The 17,452-nt window shown below is 34.6% G+C and overlaps 4 protein-coding genes across 4 annotated transcripts; 1 reads left to right on the top strand and 3 right to left on the bottom strand.

The window, feature by feature from the left end:
• Window positions 1–756: 756 nt before the first annotated feature.
• On the top strand, window positions 757–5,543 carry LOC141329066 (uncharacterized). Its single transcript, XM_073835439.1, has 2 exons — window positions 757–839; window positions 3,755–5,543. The coding sequence occupies exons 1-2, from the start codon at window positions 806–808 to the stop codon at window positions 5,131–5,133; spliced, it is 1,413 nt and encodes a 470-aa protein (XP_073691540.1). The 5' UTR covers window positions 757–805; the 3' UTR covers window positions 5,134–5,543.
• Window positions 5,544–8,024: 2,481 nt separating this feature from the next.
• LOC141338602 (zinc-binding protein A33-like) lies at window positions 8,025–11,015 on the bottom strand. The gene is made up of 3 exons (XM_073844236.1): window positions 11,009–11,015; window positions 10,773–10,916; window positions 8,025–10,346 (listed from the first exon to the last, which is right to left on the bottom strand). The coding sequence occupies exons 1-3, from the start codon at window positions 11,013–11,015 to the stop codon at window positions 9,838–9,840; spliced, it is 660 nt and encodes a 219-aa protein (XP_073700337.1). The 3' UTR covers window positions 8,025–9,837.
• Window positions 11,016–11,066: 51 nt separating this feature from the next.
• Window positions 11,067–13,176, bottom strand: LOC141338517 (E3 ubiquitin-protein ligase TRIM35-like). Its single transcript, XM_073844125.1, has 3 exons — window positions 12,565–13,176; window positions 12,349–12,444; window positions 11,067–11,303 (listed from the first exon to the last, which is right to left on the bottom strand). The coding sequence occupies exons 1-3, from the start codon at window positions 12,949–12,951 to the stop codon at window positions 11,067–11,069; spliced, it is 720 nt and encodes a 239-aa protein (XP_073700226.1). The 5' UTR covers window positions 12,952–13,176.
• Window positions 13,177–13,829: 653 nt separating this feature from the next.
• Window positions 13,830–16,563, bottom strand: LOC141329752 (nuclear factor 7, ovary-like). Its single transcript, XM_073835484.1, has 6 exons — window positions 15,995–16,563; window positions 15,128–15,223; window positions 14,737–14,967; window positions 14,637–14,659; window positions 14,441–14,559; window positions 13,830–14,359 (listed from the first exon to the last, which is right to left on the bottom strand). The coding sequence occupies exons 1-6, from the start codon at window positions 16,382–16,384 to the stop codon at window positions 13,857–13,859; spliced, it is 1,362 nt and encodes a 453-aa protein (XP_073691585.1). The 5' UTR covers window positions 16,385–16,563; the 3' UTR covers window positions 13,830–13,856.
• Window positions 16,564–17,452: the final 889 nt, after the last annotated feature.

The following is a 17,452-nucleotide window of genomic DNA, read 5'->3' as shown; positions in this document are numbered from 1 at the left end:
ACACTTAACAGTGTCTTTTGGATGTTTTCTGTCCACTTATCTGAGAAAAATAAATAAATAAATAAAACACCAAAAAGCCCAAAATCTCAAACTTAACAGATGCATGGAAAAAGAGTTTCCGCTTAAGGACAGTTTTAAAATCACAGTTTCTGCACAGAAACTATAACGTTTTAATAATGTAATTGTTTTTTTTTTTTTTTTATTACTATAAATGTATTTATTAGAAAATCAAACTACAGTATTACAAATTTGAAGTGGATCAAAACCTTTCAAACCAAAACAATACCTGTTCTTGTCTTAGGAAAATATTTATGAACTTTTTTTGATCTACTTCAAATGTTGACCACTCTATATTTATATATTGTGTGCTTTAGTGTAGTTGTTTATATGTAGTTGTAAATGACGATGGGTGACATTAAATTTATTTTTGTACTTTTTTTTTTATTCTTGTTGTTTATATTTAGAAAAAAATACATTTATATTATTTACTATATTTCTAGACGGATATATTCTTACATGTTAATGCAGGGGGCAGAATACAAAAATGAATAGTAATGTGAACACTAGAAAGAGAGCAGAAATGCATAAAATGTGTGAATTAGCAAGTGCAGTGTTACTGAATGAGCATTTTAAATTGTTATGCTCTTTGTATCAGCACTTCTACTTTTGATATGGAATTTGTAATACATTTTCACCAAAAAATAAAAGCCCTTAGTAACTGATTTATTGTTGATTTTGACAAATTTGCTTCTTCCAGACAGAGGTTCATGTTCAGTGAAGAAGCTCCTCCCACAAACCCTGCAAAATGAAACACACTAAAAATACCAAAGAGAAAAAAGGTTGGTGTTTATTCTTGATGCTTCTTTAATAATGTTGAAGGTTATTAAGCTTCGAGCAGTTTTAGATTTAGATTTGTTTTAACAGGAAGAATCTGTAACGAAAATCTACAAAGCATTTTTGCAATTCGCAGTGCAGAACAGCCATCGCTCTTGCTCTTTAGGTCTGTGCGATTAATCTAACTTTATTTTTTAATTTAAAAGTAATAATTTGAAGATCGGTGTAGAGCTGCTGGATTCAATCGTGATTATTTTGGTCAATATTGTAATCAAGGTTAATTTAGTTTTGCTTTTTTGTATTCGTTTTAATATAGTTGCAATAAAATTTAGTTTTGTTTTATTAGTTTCATTAACAATTTTGTTAGTTTTAGTTTAGTTTCTACTTTGTGTGAACATTTCTATTCAGTTTATTTTCAGTTTTATTTTCATTTTTTTAGAGATCACGATTTCCGCGCAATTCTATACCAAGCTAAATAATGCGAGGCAATATCAATTGCTGCAGTCTGTTTAAATGTGTTTAATTCATTTGAATGAGTTATTAATCATTTAATACATAATATTTGTATTTAAAATAGAATATATTTAATACACCAATTTTTAATATTAAATTTATGAAAAAGTGGTGCTGTTCAGGTCGCAGTCTTCATTTTTCCTCCATGGGGTGAGAACATAATGATTACAAAAACGATTATTTATTTATGATAGTTATTATTTTATTTCAGTTAGTTCTTCAATAAAAGTTGTTAGTTTCGTTTCGTTCTAGGTTTTCATTTATTTTGACGTTTTTATTTTATTTCAGTTTAAATGTTAAAATGTTTTCTGATCATTAGTTTTCGTCTAAGTTTTAGCTTTCGTTTGCAAAAATAATCTTGGTAATCATGATTATTTAACACGATTATGCCTGGATCCCAAACATTATGGCCTGGTTTCACAGACAGGGTTTAGGCTAAAACAGAATTAGGCCATAGTTCAGTTATGATATTTAAGTCATTTTTATAGATGTGCCTTAGAAAAAACATTGCTGGTGTGCACCTTGAGACAAAACAATGGCACTGATATATTTCAAGATCAGCCAGCGCAAATTTCTTTCAGTTGAAATAGCTCAGATTTACATTTTAGTCTGGGATTAGGCTTAATCCTTGTTTGTGAAACCGGGGGTATGATAGTTATTCATTTAGAGATAGGAAAACAGCAGAAAAAAAATACTGAACACTTTTATGCAAGTATAAGGTAGTCTAACAATACTACAGAAATTGAATGTAATTATTTGAATGTAAAAATAAAACCGCGTCTTCACTGTAATAATTAAACATGCTTTGTTTGTTATTAAAACTACGAAAGTCCATCATTCGAGAGCAGTGAGTGATTTTTCTCTTTGTATTTTTACGTTTTATTAATATTGAGTACAGATACAGCAGAAGGAATATGTGACCCTGGACCACAAAACCAGTCTTAAGTCGCTGGGGTATATTTCTATCAATAGCCAAAAATACATTGTATGGGTCAAAATTATTGATTTTTCTTTTATGTCAAAAATCATTAGGATATTAAGTAAAGATCATGTTTCATGAAGATTTTTTGTAAAATTCCTACTGTAAACCTATCAAAATGTAATTTTTGATTAGTAATATGCATTGTTAAGAACTTAATTTGGACAACTTTAAAGGTGATTTTCTCAGTATTTTGATTTTTTTGCACCCTTAGATTCCAGATTTTCCAATAGATGTATATCGGCCAAATATTGTCCTATCCTAACAAACCATACATCAATAGAAAGCTTATTAATTGAGCTTTCATATGATGTATACATCTCAGTTTTGTAAAATTTTACCTTATGACTGGTTTTGTGGTCCAGGGTCACATATTATCTCTTGCCGCTTTAATAGCCACACAGATCCATCATACTGTTATACATGCATTTTCATTCTCTACTGTTCATGATAATTTAAGACATAACTGACAAGAGTTTGCATGAATAATCACCAAGCATCTCATTTTAAAAATGCGAGCACCTTGAGCTAAAAGATAACTTTACATGTCGGTGTTCTGCTCCGTCTCTTGAACGCATACACAGAACAGCTCAAGTTTTCCTTCGTGCTTTTAAAAACAACATCAAATAAACATTCATAAATCAAGCGTGGTCAATTTTATTAAAGTCACGTTACATGATTTTGCGGATTTGCATGTGAAATTAGGCTTTTATGGGAGAGCAGAAGTGCACTGCTGGTAAGGGGGCGGAATGGGGCGCAATAATAATTTGTGACCCTGGACCACAAAACCAGTCTTAAGTCGCTGGGGTATATTTGTAGCAATAGCCAAAAATACATTGTATGGGTCAAAATGATTGATTTTTCTTTTATGCCAAAAATCATTAGGAAATTAAGTAAAGATCATGTTACATTAAGATTTTTTGTAAAATTCCTACCGCCTATCAAAATGTAATTTTTGATTAGTAATATGCATTGTTAAGAACTTAATTTGGACAACTTTAAAGGTGATTTTCTCAGTATTTAGATTTTTTTGCACCCTCAGATTCCAGATTTTCAAATAGATGTATCTCGGCCAAATATTGTCCTATCATAACAAACCATACATCAATAGAAAGCTCATTTATTGAGCTTTCATAGATGTATACATCTCAGTTTTGTAAAATTTAACCTTATGACTGGTTTTGTGGTCCAGGGTCACATTTTATCTCGACTACTGCATCTTTATGCTCGTTTGAAGCAGACATCAAAACCGAATTTCGATGGAACGTTTCAGGAGTGTGTAATTTATAAAATTGCATTAAAATTGTGTGCCAATTGACTGCTTTCTGCTGTTATATTGGGGTTTGTTTTTATCTCCTTTCACATTTTTGTTTTATTTATTAAATTTTTACTGACAAGTTACTGACACTTTTCTTACTTTTATTTCAGGGTTGATTGAAGGAAGAATTAAAAAAGAATCGAGTGAAATGGAGGACATAATGCATGCAAAACCTGGAGAAAAACATTTGAGTTGCACGCAAACCGACCAGAAAATGAGAGCCAAGAAATGTTTCACCTGCCCTCAGTGTGGAAAGATTTCTGCACGCAAAAGACATCTTGATGTTCACATGAGAGTTCATACTGGAGAGAAGCCATACTCTTGCGAAAAGTGTGGGAAGAGATTCAAGCAATCAGGAGATTTCAACAGACACATGAACATCCACACCGGAGAGAAACCAAACAAGTGTTCACACTGCGACAAGAGGTTCACTCGGTTAGGAACCCTGAAGCAACATGAGAGGATCCACACTGGAGAGAAACCGTACGCGTGTGATCAGTGCGGGAAGAGTTTTGCACAAAAAGCACACCTTTTGGAGCACATGAACATCCATCCTGGAGAAAAACCTTTCAAGTGTTCACACTGCGACAAGAGATTCAATCAGTTAGGATTCCTGAGAAAACATGAAAGGATTCACACTGGAGACAAACCATACAAGTGTTCACAGTGTGACATGAGATTCAATCGGGAAGCAAATCTGAAAAAACACAAGATCATCCACACTGGAGAGAAACCGTACGCTTGTGATCAGTGCGGGAAAAGTTTTGCACAAAGAGGAAGCCTTAAGATACATATGACTGTTCATACTCTGGATAAGCTGTTCACTTGTGATCAGTGCGGCAAGAGTTTCAAACACTCATCATCTCTTAAATTACACATGAACTTCCACGCTGGAGAGAAATTGTACGCATGTGATCAATGCGAAAAAACGTTTCTGTCGGCTTCGTACCTGCAAAAGCACCTGAAAGTTCATAGAAAGGAGAAGCCTTATTCGTGTTCTTTATGCGAGAGGAGTTTTTCACGTCCAACGCATTTAAAAGAGCATCAGAAAACACACACGGGTGTGAAAGAGTACATGTGCTTTGAGTGCGAAAAGACTTTTGCTTCAGCCAAAGGTTTAAAACAGCACGAGAGGCTTCACTCTGGAGCTAAACCCTATGAGTGTCCGCACTGCGACAAGCGATTCCGCTTTCAAGAAAATCTGAAAGCACACAAGAGGATCCACACTGGAGAAAGACCGTACAAGTGTTTGCGCTGCGGCAAGAGATTCAACCAGTCAATACATCTGAAAAGACATGAGATGATCCACACTGGAGAGAAACCCTACACGTGTTCACACTGCGACATGAGATTCAGTCGGTTAGGAACCCTGAAACAACACGAGAGGATCCACACTGGAGAGAAACCGTATCACTGCACTGAATGTGGGATGCGTTTCAGTCATTCATCTTCTCTGCGCAGTCATACAAAAAACATTCACAGGAAGTAGATATGGCACTTTCAGATCTGGTGTCGCATCCTCACCACATGAGACACAACAATGCATCAAGCAATAAAATATAAAACCAAAACGAAATATGAAACCAGCAGATTCAACTGTGAGATTCAGCTCAAAGAGGGAGTTCCTCCCTAAAGAACAATGTCAAAAAGGTTTATTCTTGTATATAATTTTGCTTTAAGATTTCAATGATATCATTGGGTTTTCTTAAGAGTTTCATATTATGTTAGATTGTCTTATAATGCACATGGGTCACTTGTAGTTTTCTTACTCTTTCATGATAGAAAGTAGAAGCTTTGTACAAAACATAGTTTAAGGAAGCTAAAGAAGAGGCTGAAACACAACCGAGACTGAGATTTATTTTTAGTTTGTTGTTCACTGTGGTAAATAAATAGTTATTTTTACACTTACCAAGACAATCCTCTGTTGCTTTTTCGGTAACACTTTACTATAAGGTTCATTAGTTAACATTAGTTAACCACATTAGTTAACATGAACTAATAATGAACTGGACTTATACAGCATTTATTAATCTGTGTTAATGTTAATTTCAACATTTACTAATACATTATTAAAATTTTGTTAACATTAGTTAATGCAGTGTGAACTAACATGAACAAACAATGAACAACTGTATTTTTGTTAACTAATGTTAATAAAGATTAGTAAATACAGTAACAAATGTATTGCTCATGGTTAGTTCATGTTAGTTAATACATTAACTAATGTTTAACTAATGAACCTTATTGTAAAGTGTTACCGCTTTTTCTTTATTCACAATCCAAAAGTGAGATCTCTCTTGTACTAAACCACATTCAAACAAGTGTTGATTTAAAAAAAAAAAAAAAAAAATCAGTCATACTACAAAATATTCTGGATGCCATTAAATTTGTGAAGATGATCAAAAATGCTGGTGGTGGCGGGCAGGGAAAGAGTTAATAATCACTAAATGAATTAACAGAAGAAATTAGAAACATCACTCTCTGCTCCTGTCTGAATAACTTCACTAGCTTTGATAAGCATTAATCCGTCGGTTTGTACAGTGAAGATTATGAAGTATATTACATTTGACAAATTTACTTGGTTAATTTACTCTTTTGTAGGCTGTTATTTACTCGAGTGCTAGTGTTAATGGGTGGTCACACTGCACTTTTCTTTCCATTCATTCATATGCATACAAATGTGTCAGACAGAGAACACAAGCCTTTGCAAAAAGTTTCGCATTTCACTGATTCCAAAGTTCAAGCCTGGTGAAATCTGGCCTGTGAATTATTTTTTGGTTTTCTAGTAGTAATTTGTTCAAACATGCTGTTTTGCTATAAATTTTTACATTTCCAAATATAAACCCATTCAGTTTTTTTTTTTTTTTGGTCAAAAAAAAGTGTATACATACTGTTACAGAAATGGACTGATAAGCAGTATCAAACGAATAGATGTAATACTTCTAAAACATACTCATACCTATTTGTAAGTTGTTAAATAATTTACCACTTTCTTGATAATCTGCCGCTGATCTTGCCTGATGGCAATAACGCCACTCAATAGCGTATGTTCACTCAGTCAGTCAGTCTTCTGAAGTTAGGTGAGCAGTTCAAGATGTTTCAATGAACTGACTGTTTATATTTGTGAGGGGAATGAATGCAGACGGTCAGGTTTTGTCGCAATTTTATTTAAATGCTGAGCGATGTGGGACATTTTAAATCTAGACATAAATATGAAGAGATTTGTTATAAACACTGGAAACATAATTTTGCTTTGTGGTACTCTTTCTGTAGGTGTTTTTTTTTTATATATATACTGACTTGAAACAATTTAACCCTTGTGCATTCAAAAAAAAAAAAAAAAAGTTACACATAGGTGAAAAAAATGGACAAAAAATGTCCACGTCTAAAAACTGTCATAAAAATATGATTTATTAATATTTTTTTCCACTTTCACTGATGTCGATTTTTTTAACCAGCATCTGTTCTATCCATAGATACCAAATATTCATTAATTTTCAGAATTTTAACCCTTTAATTGCTGGTTTGTTTACATAATGCCACAGGTGTTTTTTTTTTATGAAAAAATGAAAAATAGTAGTTAATTTCCATATACTAAATGCTAAGCAGAGTTTTTTCTTTGCCTATTAGCTTCTTGGGTGTGTCAATGAAGAACAACAACATTCATTTTGAGGAATTTATATATTTTTTGTAGTTTCAGATAAATTAAAAAAAAACTAACACTTTAGGGCCATAATGGACAAAAATGGCCATGTCATAAAACTGCCATAGAAATGTTATATATTAATATTTTTTTCTACTTTCACTGACTGTTGTTTTTTGAACAGCATCTCTTCTGTTCATAATTACCAAACATTCGTTCATTTTCAGAATTGTAATGCTTGAAATGTCTTGACAATGTGTTTAGGGGCTTCTGAACTTCTACATCAAATTCAAGCTCACCTTTTATCTCTGTACAAAAACAATAACAAATGAAAAAGTGCAATCAAGGATTAAAATGTGTGTTTGGGTTAAAAATAAAAATCCTCAAAGCTCTTTAACCTTCTTTGACCTTATTCGTAGCTTTTTCTATGACCCTGCCAAGGTTGAGACTCAAAAACATGGAGTGAGATTTTAGATTGGCAGTACAATATCATTTCTTTCAAACATATTACACCCATAAAATTTTCAGTAAACACAGGCAAACCACACTCTGACATCGTTACCAGCATACCCACACAATTATAGCTGCATTATTTTTCCAATTGACTCTATAATAGGCTATAATATGCATAAGCAGAAAACACAAAAAAGCAAGTATTTCTTTTATGTGGCAAATTTGAAAAAAAAAAAAAAAAAAAAAAAAAAATGGCACAATCTAGTAAAAAATTGTAAAAAAAATTTAAATTTGAAGCCTTTCTTATAGAATGAATGCCTAATAGCAAATATTGCATCATTTTATAGTCAAATGACCCTGGGTCAAAAAATTGCAGTTTTAATGGGTTTCAATGTGGACATTTTTGTCCTTAAGGTCCTGAGTGTGAGTATTTTTTTGTACGGAGGGTAAAATAGATTTTTTTTATATAAATAGAAGGAAATGAGGGTGAAATATTAAACTTTCAATAAAAAATACACACCTGAGCCAAGGTTTATGCAGTTGGCATTAACACAGACACACTTAAAACAAAAAACAAAACTGAAATGGACAAAAATGTCCATAAGGTCACACAAGAGTTAAATGCAAAAGAATGTTCTTCAGCATGATGAGGAATTAAGAACAAAGACAGATTGAAGACCAAATGCACCCGATGGAAGCTTGTTTATGCCATGGAATAAAAATAAAATGGTAATTGTGACCTTTTTTTATCTCACAATTCTGACACTTCTTTATGATTCACACGAATCAATGGTCAAAGTGCATTTGAATATTGTTTCAAAAGCTGTGATTATTATTGGAACATTGTGAGATTGCAAAAAACTAAAGTGAGTCAGAATTTGAAATCTGTACGGATGAGATGGAAGAAAGTCTGTACTGTACTAATTTAGACACTATTCTTATCATGTCAAGAGGATTTTTTTAACTAACTTGAAATAGTTGCTTTCCATCGAAGCAGTGGATATAAGCTAATTTAAATAACTAAGCCTGATTGCAAGCAAACTATTTCGAAAGTTTTTCCCACTTTTATATGAACTTTCACTCCTAAAATTACTGCTGTACAGGGTTTTGCCTATTGGTCACTTAAGCAGCACGTAAAGTGAGCAAATATCACTTCTCTACAGTCACTAAAAAGCTGTAAAAGAAGCACTCACTTCAATTACCGCAGTCTCACAGGTTCTGTTGTAATAAACTGCAAATGTGTGACCCTGGACCACAAAACCAGTCATAAGGTTAAATTTTACAAAACTGAGATATATACATCATATTAAATCTTAATAAATAATCTTTCTATTGATGTATGGTTTGTTAGGATAGGACAATATTTGGCCGAGATACATCTATTTGAAAATCTGGAATCTAAGGGTGCAAAAAAATCAAAATACTGAGAAAATCACCTTTAAAGTTGTCCAAATTAAGTTCTTAGCAATGCATATTACTAATCAAAAATTACATTTTGATAGGTTTACAGTAGGAATTTTACAAAAAATCTTCATGGAACATGATCTTTACTTAATATCCTAATGATTTTTGATATAAAAGTAAAATCAGTAATTTTGACCCATACAATGTATTTTTGGCTATTGCTACAAATATACCCCAGCGACTTAAGACTGGTTTTGTGGTCCAGGGTCACATATAATATCTTATTCACATTGTGTCTACGTGTGGCATTTAACCTTTAGCAAAATCTCAGTGCCTCACCTTGTATCTATTTCTATATATCTTAATATTATTTTATTTGTATTAACCATTCACACACACAAGCATTATCTGACTCTCCTTCTGACCGCAGACGCAGACTTACAAGCCACTTTTCCCTGCGTTTTTCAGTCAATTGCTTGTGTTTTTCTCCTTACCAACAGCCAATCTTTCATACGCAATATGTAATGAAATTTCTCGGATTGACCAATTTCCATAAACAACTTAAAACATAGGCATTTTGAGTTTCTGCTAGTGATTCCCATAGAGAAAAATCACTTCCTGCCACTAAGTGATATGGATTAAACATTGGAAACATTATGAAAGCAGAGAGAGCCAGACCTACAGGAGTAACATTTACCAAGTACGTAACGGTAAGATCCTCAGAGTGAAAATAGTATAACAGCAGAAGAATGGAAAGAGTGTTTCATTGAAGTTGCTTGTGAAAGTGTGTAGATGTGTGTTAGTTACAGGATCAGAAAATGACACCGTTCCTCCGTCATAGTCCAGATACACTCTCACACGATCAAGCTGCTGTTCAACACGAAAGCCAAAGACGGGCTGCTTGGACAGGCTGTACTGATCGTACCACACACTCCAGACACCAGTCTTATAGAAATCACGTCCTTTCCTCTGGTTTGATGCAGTGGTGACACCGAGAATCCAGTCTGAGCTCTGTTTAACCTCCACATCCCAGCAGTGTGTTCCCGAGTTAAAACCCTCTGAACCCAGAACACAGGGATGCCAGTCGAATCTCTCTGGATTATCAGGAAGAGGTTGCTTGTTCCAGTTCCATTTCACACTGGTCAGTTCATCAGACAGGACGAGATGTGGATGAGCCGTGTTTGGTTCCAGAATCACAGGCGCTGATGAGACACAATCAACTCAATTCATTATTGTCAATCTATTGATCGAATACATCAGGCGTTTTACTGTTATCATGTTTACATGTCAATGCATTGGTGCTCAATCAGACCAAAATATTAGGACTTTTCACACCTTGGACTATTGTCAAGGTAAGATTCACTTTTAACCTCAAGGCAAAGAAACATTTCACACTTGCGAATTTAGAAGAGGAGTTTAGTGCCACATTTTACTCGGCATTATGAAACCCTGGTCCGAAGCAGAGTTAGCACCAGGTTTGTCTCACAAAAAAAATAAAAAAACATTAAGCAATGATGTTCACTATGTTCTCTCAAACAGAAACTCACATTGCATTTTATGAAGTGCAAAAGGTAACATGCATGGGCCAATTAATGCAACACTAACATTTAGATCTACTGCTCACTTACTGTTCTGGATGATGTCCCGCATCTTCTTCCAGACTCTGAGCGGCAGGTTGCCCAAGTAACGTGGCACATCGATCAAAGCTCCAGAAGGCGTCTGTGGATCAGGCTGTGAGATCTGGACTCTGGAAGAACATTCAGGAGTCAGAACTGGAGCGGATTTGGATCAGAAGCAGAGAGACCAGAGACACCAGCAGATCACTCACCTTTCCATTGAGACTGGAAACTTCTGCAGAACAAACACACCATTGATTATCAACAACTCAATCAATCATCTATGAATCAATCAATGATCTGAAATCAGACCTTTAGAAAGCAGACATCACTGGCTTTCATCATCTCCTCCATGTCTTTGATTGTGTGTGAAAGAGCTGAGATGTGTCTGTTGATCTCCTCCAGCTTCTCCTTCATCATCTGCTTCTTCAGCTCCTCTTCCTCCCTCAGTGCAGTGATTGTAGCTTCTTCTTCATCTCTGAGAAACTGATGAAGCTTCTCAAACTGCCGTCTAATCTGATTATCTGTGTGGTCAGCTTGAGACTGCAATCAAACCACATTCACTTCAATCGTCTCAGAGACGCACTGATTTGAAGCAGCATACAGATTGAGTGGGTATACTTAAATTTGTAGAAATTAAGTGATCCTAATTATTTTGTGTTGGGACTACATTAATCTTTTTTGTTGACACAACTAACTGAAAAGTCGACGTGTAGTTTTCTATGAATGAACTATGAATAAAATTGCCCTTAACCTCCCTAAATGCCAACATGTGTTTTTGCTAAATATATAAAAAAAAATAGCTTGTCCAGTGAACTTAATTAAATACTTTTCCATGCAATTAGTTGGGATCCATACAACAAGACTAAATCAAGTTCAGGTAAACAAATAATGTTACTTATTTTAGTCTTGTTGTATGAACCTGAACTCATTGCGTGGGAAAGGTTTACTTTAATTAGGTTCACTGAAGTTATTTTTTTAGTGTATTTATAGGTTAGTTAACTACAAATTTTGATAGTTTCTTTAATAATTTTTTATTAAATCCTCTGCTGTCCTCCATCTCTCCCTTATTTTCGACTCAAACAAGAATCTTATTTAAGTGGTAGATTTTTTTCTTTTTTTTTCTTCAGTCTTCTCTCTTGCTTTCATGGGCCCTACATATATTAACAATGTCCGAATGTAAATGTGGAGATGTCATATTAAACAGATTTAAGGGCTGCTGGTGATTTTAACATTATTAATCATTCAGTTTTTCTTGTGGAAAAACTAATAATGAGGTTCAAAATTTTAAACTCGCTATAGAGGCTAGTTACAAATGTAATATATTTTTTGTAAAAAGTCTGAAAGGTGAGCACTAACCAATGAGATTGACAATAAGTGGAACTAATGTATAAGCAGCAAAGCAACAAGCACTCAGAGACTATGTTTATGTGAACAGATACCATTCCCAGAATAGATTTTAAATGCATATGTCTGACAGCTGACTTCATAAACTTCAAGGAGCAAACTCTTTTATTCCGATACAGGAGCGTGCAACTGTCAGACAAAACAATTTGTTCTAATCAAATGTATGAATATCAATCCTCACATTGATGTGTTGAAGCGTTTTCTCAAACTCTCCTTTAATGTTTTCTTTGTGTTTAAGTTTCTCCTGTAAGGACTTCAGTGCTGTATTGAGCTCCTCCTAGAATTTTAAGTGAAAATCTGTAAGATTTCTGCAATATGTTCATGCAATATGAGCAAAAATGGTAGTAAGAAAAGCATTTATGCCCCACTTTAATAGTCAAATATAAATAAGTCCTACCTTATGCGATGAAACCATTTCACTGATGGGTCTGAATTTATGACTGTCATGTTGCTGTGAAGTAAAGCACACTAAACACACCGGCTGTTTGTCATGTAGACAGAAGAGTTTAAGTTTCTCACAGTGCAAACTGCAAAACTCCTCAGATGCACGTCTTTCTTTTCTCTTTTTCTCGAGCGACTCGCACAAGTTTTTCAAAGCAAGATTAACTGGAGGTTGATGTCTTGAAATACTCCTGCAGACAGGACACTCCTGGGTTTGCTTGGTTCTCCAGAACTGTTGAATACATTCTTTACAGAAACTGTGACTACATGATAGAATAACAGGAGTCTTGAAAATGTCATGACATACAGGACAAATATAATCATATTCAGCTGAAGAAGCCATCGTCACTGTTTGAGCTATAGTAATATCAACTTCACTTTCATTTTGTGAATGATGCTTTCAAAAACGAATTACATGAAGCTCATAGAAACTGCTCACAAACCCTTCATGAAATATTTTTCTTCATTCATCACAGATTGCTGGGTCTTGTTAGCTTTAGTCGAGAGCCAGTCAGACAGAAGAGAAAAACAAACGAGACTCTTCCTGGTGAGGGCGGAGCTTCTGGTCACGTGTCCAAACCATGTCAGATGACAGAAAACCTTGAGTAAATAGGAATATAACAGAACATAATAGCTCTGCATGTCAACAGAAATAAATGCACAAAATGTTTCATAACTACTGAAGATGATGCTGCAGTGCTTTTTTTCTTTCTTTCTTCATTACAGTTCAGATATGAGACTATCAGAGGAGACAGAGACTTATCAACCATTAGCATCATGCTTTTGATTGAATATACAGTTCAAACTATGGATGGATGAGTTATTAGCAATGTATTTATTTTTTATTTATTTATTTATTTTTTAATTAAGGAAACACAGGTTGAATATACACAATGGTACAGACGTGCACTTATGTTCAAATTAAGATTTTAGATTTTTAAAACAGATAAATTGTTTTATAGACTCTAAAGATCATGCAATTCATGAAAATTTGTTGCATGGAGTTTCTTCATCTGGGGGTATGCTCATCAGTCAATGCATGTAAAATGGGGTGAGTATGTGTCTGCTCCATTTGCAATGGAGTTAGACAAGGAAGCACTTAAAGATTAATGTAATATTTACCTAATTTATGATTAAGTTGGCAAGACCGATGTCTGGGTGGGCTCATCCACCTTTTCCCATGGCTAGAGCCACCCCACTTTAGATGATTTGACTCTTTAACATCCAAGCCATTTTTAAGACCAAACGTTAGTGATCATTAATATTTACAGGTAAGATCCTCAGAGAGGGGTAACAGCTAAAGAATGGAAAGAGTGTGCAAGTGAAGGTGGTTGTGAATGTGTGAAGATGTGTGTTAGTTACAGGATCAGAGAATGACACCGTTCCTCCGTCATAGTCTAGAAACACTCTCACATACTCAAGATACTCTTCAAGACGAAAGCTAAAAGGGCCAGACAGCCCTTCCCGATCATACTCAACACTCCAGACACCAGTGTTAAAACAATCACGCCCCTTCCTCAGGTTTGATGCTGTAGTTACTCCAAGAACCCATACTAAACACCCTTTAACCTCCACATCCCAGCAGTGTGTTCCTGAGTTAAAGCCCTCTGAACCCAGAACACAGGGATGCCAGTCGAATCTCTCTGGATTATCAGGAACAGCTTGACTGTTCTCGCTGTTTCTCACACTGGTCAGATCATCAGACAGGACGAGGTCTCTATGAGCCGTGTTTGGATCCAGAATCACAGGAGCTGATGAGACACAATCAACTAATGCTGTTATTCTGATGTTCATAAAATGATCAAGAATGAACAGATCTTCTCCAGACTCACTGTTCTGGACGATGTCCTGCATCTTCTTCCAGACTCTGAACGGCAGGTTGCCCAAGTAACGTGGCACATCAATCAAAGCTCCAGAAGGCGTCTGTGGATCCGGCTTTGAGATCTGGACTCTGGAAGAACATTCAGGAGTCAGAACTGCAGCGGCTTTGGATCAGAAACAGACCTGAGACACCAGCAGATCACTCACCTTTCCATTGAGACTGGAAACTCCTGCAGAACAAACACACCATTGATCATCAACAACTCAATCAATCATCAATCAATCAATCAATCATCTGAAATCAGACCTTTAGAAAGCAGACATCACTGGCTTTCATCATCTCCTCCATGTCTTTGATTGTGTCTGAACGAGCTGAGATGTGTCTGTTGATCTCCTCCAGCTTCTCCTTCATCATCTGCTTCTTCAGCTCCTCTTCCTCCCTCAGTGCAGTGATTGTAGCTTCTTCTTCGTCTCTGAGAAACTGATGAAGCTTCTCAAACTGCTGTTTAATCTGATGCTCTGTGTGCTCAGCTTGAGACTGAAATCAAACCACATTCCCTTCAATCATCTCAATACATACATCAACACAATTGTTCAGCTGAGATTAACTAATACGTAATATTAAATAAATCAGATCATAACTGTACATAGTGATCCTACAGCTGTAATGAAAGCAACTCTTGATTATGTTTCCTCACCTTGATGTGTTGAAGTGTTTTCTTAAACATGCCTTTAATGTTTTGTTTGTGTTGAAGCTTCTCTTGTAAGGACTTCAGTGCTGTATTGAGCTCCTCCTGGAATTTAAAGTGAAGACACCATCAATTTCGGAGATATGTTCATATATGCAATGCAGAATATAAACAAAATGATACAAAGAAATTTGTATGTATTTAGAATAAAGGCCGTACCCACCACTGTAAAAAAAAATATATATATATTTTTTTGAGTCAAGTTAAAATAATGTGTTTCCAAGCTGCCTTAGATATGAGTTGATTCAACTTAAAATTTTAAGTTGTCACTTAGTACAACTTAAAATTTCAAGTTGACTGAACTTAAAATTTTAAGGCAGCCAGGTAACAAATTATTTTAACTTGAATCAACAAATTGTTTATATATGCCTTGGGCCGCCTGTGCCCAGGTTACTATTGAGTCTGGTACAAATATGATATACAAAAATATATAGGCTACATGGCCGTACATATGCATGATTAATCATTACGAGATAAAATTTCAAGATTTAAAATTTTATTCCTAATAAACAACAACTCTTGTGCACTGTAAAAACAATTTGTTGATTCGAGTTAAAATAATTTGTTACCTGGCTGCCTTAAAATTTTAAGTTCAGTCAACTTGAAATGTTAAGTTGTACTAAGTGACAACTTAAAAATTTAAGTTGAATCAACTCAAACATCTAAGGCAGCTTGGAAACAAATTATTTTAACTTGACTCAACTAATTGTTTTTCTTTTACAGTGTGGTGGGTACGGCAACCCCAAACACATAAGATAAACATATATAATATATATTTTACATACGTCTTCGTCATCAAATATAAATCTGTCTTACCTTATGTGATGAAACCACTTCACTGATGGGTCTGAATTTGTGATTGTCGTGTTGTTGTGAGGTAAAGCACACTAAACACACCAGCTGTTTGTCATCTAGACAGAAGAGTTTGAGTTTCTCACTGTGTAAACTGCAGATCTCATCAGATGGATGTTTCTCATTTCTGTGCTTCAGGAACGACTCGCAAAGGTTTTTTAACGCAAGATTATATGGAGGCTTGGCCTGTGAAGATATTCTCCTGCAGACGGGACACTTCTGAGTTCGCCTGCTTCTCCAAAACTGCTGAAGACACTCTTTACAGAAACTATGACTACAGGATAAAATAACAGGAGCCTTGAAGATTTCACAGCATACAGCACAAGACAGCTCTTCTGCAGATAGTAAATCCATTTTCACTTTGAGCTCCAGTAGTCTTTCTGAATGAATGATGGTTTAAAAAATGAATAATCACAAAGTTCTGTTGTCTGTTCAGAAACAGATAGCTCAGAAATCCTACCTCAAAGCATTTCTCTTGTCCACTGGTTACTGATTATTTTGTGGTTTTGTCAGTAGAGAGGCAGGAAGACAGAAAGGAGGTAAAAACAGCCACTTCCTGGTAAGGGATGTAAGAGGGTGGAGCTTCTGCATCTTCATCATCTGGTCTCATGTTTAACTCTTCATCTGTTTTATCATATGCTGGATGTTTTTTTTTTATTATTATTATTTTATTAGTATTAAGGTGAGGAAAATTTAACTAACAGTTATCAGCTTACTTACCAAGTTATTGATTACATTGATAAAAAAAAAAATTATTACAAGTTTTCTAAAATGTTAGGTTTAAATATGCAAATGAGACATTATTTAATGAAATATGCGCTAATTTTCATACATTTCTAGTACAAAAATCTAATCACTGGATGAAGTCAGTTTTACAATTTATGTGATTTTTTTTTGACATATTACAGTCAAAAGTTTTTACAGAAGGAATTTTGGGTAACTTATTTCATCATGACATAATTCAGAAAAAAAATAAGATGAATAAGATGTATAAAATCAAGCAAATCAAATATGAACAAATCCCTCTGTAAAACCCTTCAGGATATAGACAGGAATACAAATATAAAGTTTGGTGTGTGTAAGTGCTACTGAAGTGGAGATTTATGGCTCAGTGCAGAAGAAAAAACTAATTTTGAGAAAACGGCCTTTAAAAATATATATTGTAATTCAAATCTATTGACACAAATAGATAAAGTGCTACAAAAGAAACACTTAATAGTGTTTTTTTGGGTGTTTTTCTTCCACTAGTCTGAAAAACACTTTATGAAAAACCAAAAAGCCCAAAATCTCAAACTTGATAGGTGCATGAAAAAACAGCTTTTTTGCCTGCATTGTCTTAATATTAATACAATCTTAAAACCTGATCGAGATCAACATTATTGTACATGGGATGATCTAGAGATTCAGTTCTGCGTGAGAAAA

This window comes from Garra rufa, chromosome 1 (genome assembly GCF_049309525.1).
Source record: "Garra rufa chromosome 1, GarRuf1.0, whole genome shotgun sequence".
In the NCBI taxonomy this organism is placed as follows: Eukaryota; Metazoa; Chordata; class Actinopteri; order Cypriniformes; family Cyprinidae; genus Garra; species Garra rufa.
This window is presented reverse-complemented; position numbering and strand designations above follow the sequence as displayed.

Bases quoted from the DNA above. Each gene is read 5' to 3' on its own strand.
- LOC141329066 (XM_073835439.1), top strand. From the start codon at position 806: ATGAAACACACTAAAAATACCAAAGAGAAAAAAG. The intron at 840-3,754 runs GTTGGTGTTTAT...CTTTTATTTCAG, and splicing joins AAATACCAAAGAGAAAAAAG to GGTTGATTGAAGGAAGAATT.
- LOC141338602 (XM_073844236.1), bottom strand. The intron at 10,347-10,772 runs GTAAGTGAGCAG...GTGTCTCATCAG, and splicing joins GCGGGACATCATCCAGAACA to CGCCTGTGATTCTGGAACCA.
- LOC141329752 (XM_073835484.1), bottom strand. From the start codon at position 16,384: ATGGATTTACTATCTGCAGAAGAGCTGTCTTGTGCTGTATGCTGTGAA. The intron at 15,224-15,994 runs GTAAGACAGATT...TTTAAATTCCAG, and splicing joins AAGTGGTTTCATCACATAAG to GAGGAGCTCAATACAGCACT. The intron at 14,660-14,736 runs GTCTGATTTCAG...TTTGTTCTGCAG, and splicing joins GTGATGTCTGCTTTCTAAAG to GAGTTTCCAGTCTCAATGGA.
- LOC141338517 (XM_073844125.1), bottom strand. From the start codon at position 12,951: ATGGCTTCTTCAGCTGAATATGATTATATTTGTCCTGTATGTCATGAC. The intron at 12,445-12,564 runs GTAGGACTTATT...TTAAAATTCTAG, and splicing joins AAATGGTTTCATCGCATAAG to GAGGAGCTCAATACAGCACT. The intron at 11,304-12,348 runs GTGAGGATTGAT...GTTTGATTGCAG, and splicing joins AAACGCTTCAACACATCAAT to TCTCAAGCTGACCACACAGA.